Source organism: Sceloporus occidentalis, unplaced genomic scaffold, assembly GCF_023333645.1.
Source record: "Sceloporus occidentalis isolate IW3139 unplaced genomic scaffold, rSceOcc1.0.p SCAF_48, whole genome shotgun sequence".
Lineage (NCBI taxonomy): Eukaryota > Metazoa > Chordata > Lepidosauria > Squamata > Phrynosomatidae > Sceloporus > Sceloporus occidentalis.
Window position 1 is genome coordinate 2580996 of NW_028317028.1, and position 12389 is coordinate 2593384.

Sequence of the window (12389 nt, forward strand, 5' to 3'; positions counted from 1 at the left end):
CGTATGGATACAGCATCATGGCAGCAATAGCCAGTTTCTTTAATTTATTTTTACAGGATTGCTCATTTAATATCAATCCAATAAATTTGCGCAATCTCCCTGTTTTTCTGTGTGAAACACTCTGCGGAGTGGCTTAGACGTCACTTCTCCCGGTGTGCCACAGACACAGCGGCTGCCTGGAAGTTCAGTCTTCATCCCTGCAGCTTGAAGAAAATACATTGACATTGTGCAAAAGTCAACTTTCTAATGGTTTAATTCTCTCACAGGAATACTTAAGATGTAACGCTTCCTGCCAAGATCGGTGCAATGGGAAAGGTGTATGATCCTCTGCCCCTCACCCACTTTCAAGGAGCTCAGAACGTTTCAAGGATTTATCACGGTGTTGTACAGCCTTAAAAGGCAGAGAAACGTGCGTTTAAATAGCACACAATGTATTCCGTAAAATATAATATACTATTAATCATATTCTACTAAGTGTCTTCCTCAATTACACAACCGCCATTAGAGCACACAGTCACAGAGACCTCTGGCCACTTCTCAAACCACACTGAATGAAAAGATTCTTCAAAAAAACTTCTGAAATAACTTGTAGGTTTTGTAGCCCACTATACTGTTTCTCCATGGGTCATCCCCTTCAATATAGTACACAAATTGCTATACATGCTAAGGGCATGTAAGGGTTTGAAAGCTCCCCTGTACATAAATATCAGCATATTTAACACATCTGAGCACATATGAACACATCTCACCACGACAAACAAATACAAAGCAAACAGCATACTTGTCTAGCAGTCTGCACTCATATTACCATAAAAAAGATGTTAAGTATCTTAACACAATTAAAAACAGATGATAAGGGATTGCATTAGACTAAGCTACAATCACCTCTTTTATGGGGAGGAATAATACATGATCATAATTCCCATGAATAGGTTTATGCGGGCAGACAGTAAAATACCCAGACTGGTGGAGTCTCTACCAGCCTTTTAATCATGCAGCTCTTTCAAAGACAAACAGCGCGCTGTACCATATAGAATGCATAACCTTGACATGGATGGGGGGGGGAAACTGCAGCCCCCAGCTTTAAAATACATTATTGTCATGATGGAAGTTGTAATAAAGATAAATTAGGTTGCCTAGCTATTGTTCCAAAAATGTTTTGTAAGGTTTTATTGTTTAGAATTGTAAATGCTATTGGATATAAATTATAAACGTCCCCTTTTGGGTAACACAACACTCAAAGAAACATTTTTACACAAAGCGGCAATAAAATAAAATAAGACTTACCATCGATGTACATTTAAAGATGAACACACTGGCTTGCTGACTATACTATAGACGAGAACGGGAAGTTTAGACGGCTGCTCCCATGGTATATGCATATGGGGGATTTTAAATACATACATAGTTTGTATATAAAAGTATATAATACCGTATTTGCCCGATTATAAGACGAGGTTTTTTTCAGAGCAAATGCTCTGAAAAATACCCCTCGTCTTATAATCGGGGTCGTCTTATAATCAGGCCTCAAATAGGTCTCACTATGAGACGACTAAGATCCAGATCCCCCGCAGCTGCAAGGGACCTGGATCCTCCTGTCTCCCCCCCCCCCCCGCCCCACTTACCGGTACTTCTGAGTCCCCTGTGTGCAGCCAAGGCAGCGGAAGGAGGTGTGGCTAGCAGCGGGGGTTGCCTGCGTCCATCGCGCAGACCTTCCCCGGCTGTCAGATATCAGAGTTCCCCGCATATCATATCATATCATGGGGCACAGTGGCATATAGGGTTAAAAGGCATATCATGGGGCACAGTGGCATTTAGAGGGTTAAAAGGCATATCATGGGGCACAGTGGCATATAGGGTGTATAAGGCATTTCTGGGGCAGATGTGCATAACTGGGGGGGGCAGGTTGGAAAATAGAACGAAATAAAACCAAAATATTTTTCTCAATCATAGCTTTTATTAAAAAAAAATAGTTTACATGAATTAACATTTACTGGTAAAACTTTTTTCCTATAGGGTCGTCTTATATTCAGGCTTTTTCTTTTTTTCCTAAATTAATATTCAGATTTGGGGGGTCATCTTATAATCAGGGTCGTCTTATAATCGAGCAAATACGGTAAACCCACGGTACCGCGGACACGGCGGACGAGATAATAATTCTTACATATCAAAAATCCCTTTATAAACACCGTTTGGGGTATAAACTGTTGGTAAAGTATGAGTAAGTATGTAGAGTGTTCACAGCACGGGTCGGGACAAATATATTCCAACGTTACTTAAAATTTGACCCGGACTTTTATTTATGCTCATTGCAAAATTAAAACATACTGGAAGTTGCCTTTGTTTCCAAACGAAAGGGAACATTTTGGGGTTTTTGTTGTTGTTTTTTTTTTACCTGTAGCAGTGTTCTGTTTGCTAAACCTTGTGTAGAATTTACATTTCTGAGCAACATTATTATTGCACCAACGTGCGATTATAATTAACGCAGAGGCATGCCTGAAGGTGTCAATGTATTTAAAACTCTCTCTGGATAACTAGCTTTTCCTTCCGTCAAGATGGAACCCACGCTACTGCAATCAACGGTAATAAGCCAATATTATTAAAAATATGTAATATTGGGTAATATGTAAAGCACAGATGTGACCCTCTGCAAAATATAACAAATATGTATGTCAGGTATGACGGTAATCAGGAGATGCTGCTGAACATACATTTGCGGCACTTACAGCATAGAAGAAAATTTAAGCAAGACTGATTGTGTTTCTCTTTCAGTATCGATTTTTATATATTATCACTAATAATTATTATTATTATGTATTTCTATGATTTTAAAAGAAGGCCTTACTTCTCCTTAACAAACCAACATAATATTGAGAATCATGGTTTAAGAAACGACAAAAAAGGCCTGTGAGTTAAGAAGCCCTTAACCCCTTCGTGACAAAGGCTGATTTTACTTTTTGTACCCTTCGTAACATTTCTGCGCTGCTCGTGTTTAGCTGTAATTTTCTTCTTTCCCGTTTACTGAACCCACACACATTAGATATTGGTTTTTTCAGGACGAGAAGGGCTTTCTTTAGATGACATTGTTTTGATTGTATCATATTATTTACTATTAAAAAAAGTATAAAATATGGTGAAAAATTTAGAAAAAAATGACTGTTTCTAACTTTTAGTTTAAAAATCTTTTACTCATCTATAAAAGGTAATGAAAAAACCTGCTAAATAGATTCTACTATTTGTCCTGAGTTTAGAAATACCCAATGTTTTTATGTTTTTTTGCTTTTTTCTACACATTATGGGGCAATAAGTACAGGTAGCGTTTTGCTATTTCAAAGCCATTTTTTCCAAATCTGGTAATTCTTCCCCCCATGTGCCATTTCGGGTATCTTTGAAGCCGGCCCACGCAATTTACCCCATCAAATCATTTATTTTTGAAAACTAGACAGCCCAGGGTATTCCAAATGCTAGTATTTTAACCCTTTCCAAGCACTAATTCTACCATCAGCCTTTGTCAAACTTTATGGTAGTAATTTTTTTTGCATTTGTTTTTTCACACACACATTTTACTTCAGGTATGAATAAACAGGTTCTGGTATATGTCACTATCAAAAAACACCCCAATATGTGTTTAGCAACATCTCCTGAGTACAGCGATACCTCACATGAATGATTTTGCCTGGCTGTTTGGGGGCAAAAGGGCCACATTTGGGGCATGCGCATTTTTCAATGTTGAACTTTGGCATTTGGGGATCCACTGCCCATGCCCTATTTGGTACATCTTTGAGCCGGGCCATTTCAGTGTGCCCAACAAAACCATATATTTTTGAAAACTAGACACCCCAGGGTATTTTAAATGCTGGTATTTTAACTATTTGCATGCACACATTTTACCACCAGCATTTTTTCAAAGTTTGCAGTAGTATTTTTGTGTGTGTATTTTTCCCACACACACCTACTTTATGTATGAATTTACAGCTCCTGGTTTATGCCGCTGTCACACGACACCCCAATATGTGTTCAGCAACATCTCCTGAGTACAGTGATACCCCACATGCATGGGTTTGTCATTTTTTGGGGGAACTAAAAGGCCACATTTGGTACGTGTGCATTTTTCTAATTGGAAATTAGATGTGTGGCCATCCTTCCCCCCATGTTATTTGGGACATTGTTGAACCCGGCCAATTCATTTTACCCCATCAAATCATACAGTTTTTTAAAGTAGACACCCCCTGGGCATTTAATATGCCAGTATTTTAACTCTTTCCATGCGAGAATTGTTTTAAGCTAATATGCTAATTTTAGGATTTGCTCACAAAAATATATTTTTTATTTTTTTTGCCTTTTTAAAAAAAAAAAATTACATTTTTTTTCAACTTGAAGGTTCCCCTGATAGTCACATCAGTGGGAAATTATTTTTACATTTGACTGTTTTTTTTACTATTTTTTTCTAATTATTATAAATTTTATTTTATTTTTTAATTTATTTTTACTAATCACACTGTGATTAGAAAGCTGGGCTCCATTGACATCTCACGTATTTTGCCCTTGAGTTGTACGTATTACATAAATAACAGTAAACAATACAAACTCAATATTTTAACAATATGTACAAGATTAAAATAATATATAACACAACCCGAGCAGTTACCTTTGTGTGCCAACAGGTGTGGATCAGACTTCCTGACGTACTGTATACCTTTTGATGGTATCAATACATAATGTTATACGATAATGTTGACTTACAGATCACTCAAGAACAAAAGCAAATGTATAGGGGTATCCTGATGGACCATTCCATGGGGGGTAATTTAAAGGGGACACTCAGGTAGTATAACCTCACCTTTAATAACAAAACAGTCCAGCCTATACTATAACTCCATTACCTGAGATATCATTCAAGTTTTGAAAATTTAGCTAATCTAATTATTTACTTAAACGTCTGAATTTTAAAAAAAAGCCTAATATTTAAACAAAACAAAGGAAAAAAAATGTGGTTGAGACCCTTGTGGCGTTCACCATTTATAACGCTGTCTATATAATTCGACAATTTCAAACAGCATTCACTCGGTTTCTTTGTTACAAGAACTATACGTGAGACAATAACAAAAATGTGCATTTATAAATAAGGGCATTGTTGGTTTATCCGGAATAAATGTTTTTTAATTCTCAATGCATTGTCATCTAGAACCTCTAACAGGATATTACTAATGATCCTGGGCGGATAAATTGGGATAAGTAGAGGGATAATCTCAAAATACTAAAAGGATTTACCAAAGAACTTCCAGTCACTAAACCTTCAATTAAAGCCGAGGCAATTGCGGTAACACCTGGAACTGGAATAGTCAGGACCAATGTTCAATCTAATTTTTCTTAGTTGGCGTGCGCAGAAAATTTCTCTTGTGCAAAAATTTTCACAGAGCAAAAATTTTGTGCGCACAATATCCACACCGCATAAAGTATCAAAAAAATTTATTATTATAAATATTCTTTTTTTCTTTTTTTGGGAAAAACGGCGCACAATTTTTGGACGTGTGCGCTCTCTAAATAAGCTATGTGCGCGCGCACAAGCGCACAGCTTAGAGGGAACACTGGTCAGGACTTGCGCAAAACAAGCCTAATTAAGAAAATAATGGGAGATTTTGGGCAAATGTAAGCAAACACAAAAACACAGCATTCTCCGTAATCTTTAACCGTCAGGATCTTTAAGCAGATGGTTAGTCGTGTACATGTGCAAATACTGGTAAAAAAATAATGAATGATTAACATTAATAATGGCAAAGATAAGAGTTTAAAAGAATATTTGATCGGCTGCCTCCCATGTTACTCCCAAACGGAAAATAATGGAAAAAAACTCGGAGATTTCAAAAGAAATCTTCCCACAATTTCCTAGTTCAGAATTTTTTTTCACCCATCCGGGATCTATTTCTGCATCTGAGATTCCTATTATAGCTCTTTTCCTGCAGCCGAAAGCTCTCCCACCCCCCAATCTGACAATGGTTTGGGCAACAGCTAGAGCTGCAGCATCTGCCAGGAGATGTTTATTAGCCCCCAGACAGCACACCCTAACCCCATCACAGGCGCCCACCTACAGTATTCCCGCAACCCCTAGCAACGTCTCGCAGCACACAAACACGCAAATACAGATGTTTCTTCTGACTGCAAAGTAGATCAGGCTAAAGAAGCAAGAGAACCGGCCGACAGTGATGGGAGTTGCCTATCCCTGTTCAAAAGTTTGCACACAAAAAAAGGCACATTTCTGTCCACTAATATATTTTACATTCCATCAAAATGTATATAATTTATTTTATAAGTCATATATTTTCAAAATAATATTAACAAGAGTATTACACCCAAAACAAAACTGTATTGTGTATGAACAGTTTATGATTATGCAGATAATGCTCCAGCTATCTGTTCTAATATATATATTATATACATATAAATACATATAGATAGACCGGTATATATATATATATATATATATATATATATATATATATATAATAATGTATAAAACCTGCTTTAAAAGACAACCCCGGGTTCTGACATATTAATAGGATGCTGCAGGGTTGAGGACCCGTCCGAGGATTTGCCCCATTCTACTATAAGGTGAGCGAATTGCCCCCGGCTGTCAGGGCGCTGAGGCAGCGGAGCCCGGAGCACACGGGTTAAACCCGCACTTCAAGGAGTAGCACATGCTTGAACGGCTTACCTGCCTCCCGGGTGACTGGCAGCAAGTCAGGGCAGCTCCAGCTCCAGCCAAAGCAGCGGTTCTACGAGATGATGAAAGTCGTGTTATGATTGGCTGTCAGGGACTTCCCCCATTATAACCGACCAGCACATTTTTCTTGAGCTCGTAGCTTGCCGCTGAATGGCCCAGATGTGCAAAGATGTAAGCGGACCTTTGATTGGCTAAAAGCGTTCTATTTTGACTACGAGGCGATAATTCTATTAACTGTTTGTGTACCGAGAGTGTGTGTTGTCCAGGGCATAAATAGTTACACATATTACAATTATTTGTAACGTACGGGATATTTTTTATGACCTTGTCAAATATACAGGTGTTTATTGTAAACTATGGTATATATATATATATATATATATATATATATATATATATATATATATTAGAAGGAAGAATGCTGATATTAGTAATAATGGGGTGGAAAAAGTCATTCAGGACACAAGTCATATGTGACTGGGAATAGCCTTTTTAACCTTCTGTTCACAGGCTTTGGAAGGTAATTTCTCTCCATTAAGTTACCCCCCCCCCCTCTTAAACCAAATGTTTTTAAAGCAATTATAATGATTGAGAAACAATTGTGCAAACTATAGTTTTGTTTTTAAGAAACAAAAAAAGAAATAGTTCTGTGACATAGTAATGATACTTTTCAGTCTGTTCAAAAACATCATTAATTTTTCATACAAATGCATAGCGGGATTCAGAATCCTCTCTGTGCAGCGATGTAATTTGCGATCTCTTCTGCGTTTGCGTATTTGTCACATTTAAATGTTTCAGATATAAGACACAAGTAAATACAAAATGCAGCTCTTAAATGATCATTTCACCTTTTTGAAAGTAAAGAGTTAATCAAAACCTATATCACCATACCTGGGAACTTCTGGGTTCCGGCTACCCGGGACACAGCCAGGACTGAACACTGACGTCGCCGGGCGGTCCCGCTGAAGTCGGTGGACGGTCCCACTGATGTTAATGGTAGTTCCCGCTGATGTCTGGGGTGTTCCCGCTGACGGAGGTAGCGGGAAACACTCCCATTTAAAGAAAAATTGGCGGGGAGTGGGGCGTGTCAAGACCCCGCTCCCGCGACCCAGAGGGTTTGGGTATTGAACTGGCAATCTCCGGGTGAAACCTGGAGAGTTCCCAGGTATGTATATCACCCATGTGAAAAAGTAATTGCCAATAACTGGTTGTTACCCTTGGGGAGGTAACTGACAATGTGTCTTTTACATCTTTGTGTAGAAATATTAGTGACTCTTCATGGCAGAATTGTTTATATTCAGCCACATTGTTGGGTTTTCTAGCATGAATTGCCTTTTCAAGCTTATGCCGCAGAATCTCAATTGGCATAACTCGGGAACTTCTGGGCTCCAGGTACCATCCCATGAAGGACGCGGCCAGGACTGCTCACTGACGTCAGCGGCGGTCCCGTGATATCAGTGGGTGGTCCCACTAACGTTTGGGGCATTACCGCTGATGTCGGAAATACCCCCATTGAAAGGGAAAATGGGAGCGGACCCCGCTTCCGTGACCCAGAGGGTCAAACCCGGAGTTCCCAAGGATGTTCTTTTTTGTAAATGTGAGATGAGACTTTGTGTTCCTGTTGGTCAGCAGTCATTTTGCAACAATGGAACAATAACCTTAACTGAGGGAAGCAAGGCTGCGGTTCTTCACATGTAATTCCGGGATTTTTGTGACCTCCTAGATGAGTAGTTAATGTGCTCTTGGAGGAATTTAGGTATGCAGGCCATTCCTGGGAAGGTTCACCACCATACCTGGGAACTCTCTGGGTCTGAGCTGGAGATCTCTGGGTGAAGCACCGCTTCTCTGGTTCTCCATGTCAACACCAGAATCCACCGGCACATGGGAACAGGGTCTTTACACGACCCGCTCCCCACCCATTTTCCCTTTAAATGGGGGTGTTTTTTCATCTGACATCTGCGGGAACTCCCACAGACGTCAGTGGGTAGTTGTGGCCGTGTCCCGCAAGGGAAGGCTCCGGGTAGCCGGAGTAAAGAAGTTGCCAGGTATGTTCACCAGTTTTCTCCATAGATAATGGCTGTCATGCTTTTGGAACCCCTTCCAGACCGATAGATGCCAGTGACTTTGTTTCTTAGCTGTTCTTGAATTTCTTTAGATCGTTACATCATGTGCTGCTTTTTGATACCTTTTAGTGAACTTCACTTTGCAACAGGTTCTATTTAATTCAACAGTAATCATGTCTGGGTGTGTCTAGAGAATTTAAACCAAATTACTAATTTGGTTAATTAGATGACTTAGTAACTAAAGGAGGCAGTTAGTTTTTCCATATTAGGCCAGGTAGGGTTGGATAGCGTTTTTCCTTCTATACACGAAATAATCATTTTAAAAAATTGTTTACCCTGGTTATCTTTGTCTAATATTAAAATTAGTTTAACAAGAGTGACAAATATGCAAAAATAGAAGAAATTGGGAAGAGGGCAAATACTTTTTTCACAGGGCTGTACATTTAGCTTGATTCCCTAACCGCCCCCCATCCCAAGTCCTTTGTAAGATAAGTATTAGCCTGACCACATCTTCAAAACATGTGCAATATATTGCCTTCTTCCACCACATCCAGTTTCATTAGCCCTTGTGCGAGATGTCCGTGGGGCCACACTAGAACCAGAATGGGACACACATATAGCAGGAACGTCAATTTAACCCCATAAGACTGTATGAAATTCCACTACTTTTCCAGATGTCCCTTCTGTAACCAAAAAAGTTATAGGAACAGGAGATTGAGTTTTTTTTGCTGTATCTTTTCACATCAAGCACGTTTTGGCATGGATTCTTCACACTTGGCTATCTGGTACAACAAAGGAACCCCAAAATATTAACCTCACGCTTCTCCTGATCACATAGGAACGTACAATCAACACAAAAACAGCCCCAACAAAACAATATGTTCCCTACAAGCACATGACCTGAGTATTTATAAGACACCCTAGCTACCTTTCCCTTGTGGTCCACTGGAAACACAAATCTAACAGAAACACAAAATTCATGGGGGGTTCTGTACCTTTTGACTTGTCAGGCACATTTTGGGATGGATGCTGTACTCTGATCTAACTGGGACAGGAATAAAAACACAGAAAAACTATCTCCCATTTCTTCCGAGCACATAAATACTTGTGGTATGTCGGTGTTACACAGTCACAAGAAAGCACCAAAAGTGACCTAAAATAGCATTAATCAGTGATCGGTTAATAATAGTTAAAAAAATGATAATAATAAAAATAATAATCAGTCCATTCCTGATTGTCTCTACAGCATCGGGAGTGCTGCAGAGTCTAACTGACAGCAACTGACCTAGAAGCACCTTTGTAGTTTAGTAATTTTCAGCTGTCCCACCAGCATGCAGTTATACCTAGTTCCTGGCCTGTTAACTCTTTGGGTCTGGGTTTTTTTTACAACTGGTCTAAACCAAGTAAATTTTTAATTGGTAAAAACAAAATAAAGAGTAAAACCATTCCTCTAACAGAGAGACTTCCAGTTACTAAATATGGTGAAACACTATTGTTTGCTATTACAGCTTTGCCTAAATTAGGTAGTATGTCATTAGTAAAGTGGTTTAATTCATGGAAAGAACAGACAAAGCTCATCTTGATTCCCTCACTCAGTTGCGTTCACAGGCAACCCAGAAATGTGATAAATCCAAGCCCATTACCTATGTCATTAAATCACAAAATAAGATTAACGTTTGTATTCCAGTATTATCAGATAGATCACTGGCTCTGCGGCTTAGAGGATTAGTGACAATTCTATTTGTGTTATTATTTAATATAAATACATTTGACAGCAATTCAAAATTACATTTTCTGATTGCGTGAACTAAAAGTGGATTTGTCACTTTTTCCAAATCCTACAATTTATAGTTCTTTCCACTAAATAAACATATGTAACTGCATTAAAATAAGCAGTACTTGTGTATTGAAAACATTTAAACTACATTTATATCACAGGAGACTAACTTCCTTTTCTCAGGATCTGCATGGTTATTACCAGGCCCGGACTGGGACAAAAAATAGGCCCGGGCATTTAAGCCTGAGCAGCCCATATTTATTTATTTATTGTTAAAGCCCACCCTTCATGTACCATCTTTGCATTTACTCATTCACACAAATCATTAACACATTCATTAATGCAGTCTCACAAATCATTCAAGCAATTCATCCACACATGAATTCATTAATTGTCATACGCATTCACACAATTCATCCACACATTTATTCATTCATTCTCATACGCATTCACACTACCCCCTCTCATCATCTTATCTGCCCCTTCTCACTATGTTCCCCCTTTTCACTATGTAACCCCCTTCCCCACTTCTCAATATGTACCGCCTCTATCTATCCCCTCTCCCCCTTTCTCACTACCTAACCCCCCTCTGCCCCTTCTCACTGCAGCCCCTTCCCTCACCCTATTTACCTTGTTGCCAGAGCAAGCAGCAACTGCGACCGCGCCTGTGGCAGGGCAGGATTGACTTAGGGGCTGATGGAGCTGCAGCTCCAGGCTCCTACCTTAAAATAGGCCCAGTCAGGACCGGACTGACTGGGCCTATATGGCCGCATTAAGGCAGAGCCCCTTAAGCCCGCTGCAACTGCAACCGGGTCCGCCACTCTAAGGCAGAGCCGGCCTTAGGTGTTCTGGCGCCCTGTGCGGACTACTCCTCTGCTGCCCCCCCATCCCAAAAAAAGAAAGGAATAAAAACTTGTAACAAAACTCCCCTTTCTCACTATCTATCCCCCTGTATCACTATCTACCACCTCTGCCTCTTCTCACTGTTATCATTATATACTGAGGCAGACATTGACGGTGGTACAGCATAATACTTATCACTATATACTGAGGCAGAAATTGACGGTGGTACAGCATAACACCTACCACTATATACTGAGGCAGACAATGACGGTGGTACAGCATAACACCTATCACTATATACTGAGGCACACATTGACAGTGGTACAGCGTAATCCCTATCACTATACATTGAGCCAGACATTGACAATAGTGCAGCATAACCCCAATCACTATATACTACGCCAAACATTGTTGTGGTGTAGGCCTACCACTTCATTGTCTGGCTTAGTAGTAGGGATGCACCGAAACGAATTCTGGACTGAAACCGAAAATGCAGCATTTACCTGTCCGAAACCGAATATGACCTCCCCACACCATAAAAAAAACCCTTTTATTTAAAGTAAGTAACACACCAAAATAGGACAAAACAATTAAAAAACAATATTATATGTATATATATATGATTGTTAACAGCAATCACATTCCTATCATGCCCAGGCATACCCAGATTCCAGGATGTACTCGCAGACTTGGCATGATAGGAGTATGATTGCCCCATCTACCCCTTCTCACTCCCTTCTCTCCTATCTACCCCCTTTCCCCCTATCTACCCCCCTTTCCCCCGTCTCACGCCCTTCTCCCTATCTACCCCCTCCTAACTATCTACCCTCTCCCTCTTTGAAGTTCACTTACCTTTCAGGAGTCCTGCGGTGAGGGTGCAAGGCCTCTGCCTCCCAGCTCTGCCACTGTATGGAACAGTATAGAGTGATGGGAGTTATGATGTACTTTTAGAGCATAATTAGATCATGAAAAAGACATTGGAAAT

The 12389-nt window shown here is 39.7% G+C and overlaps 1 protein-coding gene across 1 annotated transcript in view; it reads right to left on the reverse strand.

Annotated features, from left to right (window-relative positions):
• The window catches only part of LOC149289090 (calcium/calmodulin-dependent protein kinase kinase 2-like), a 48727-nt gene extending 40520 nt beyond the window's left edge, over window positions 1-8207 (reverse strand). The window contains exons 1-2 of the mRNA XM_089491011.1: window positions 8093-8207; window positions 7613-7748 (exon numbers count right to left, since the gene is read on the reverse strand). Coding sequence (XP_089347137.1) covers window positions 7613-7748; window positions 8093-8207 — 251 coding nt within the window. The remainder of the gene's footprint in view (window positions 1-7612; window positions 7749-8092) is intronic.
• Between the last annotated feature and the right edge of the window lie 4182 nt (window positions 8208-12389).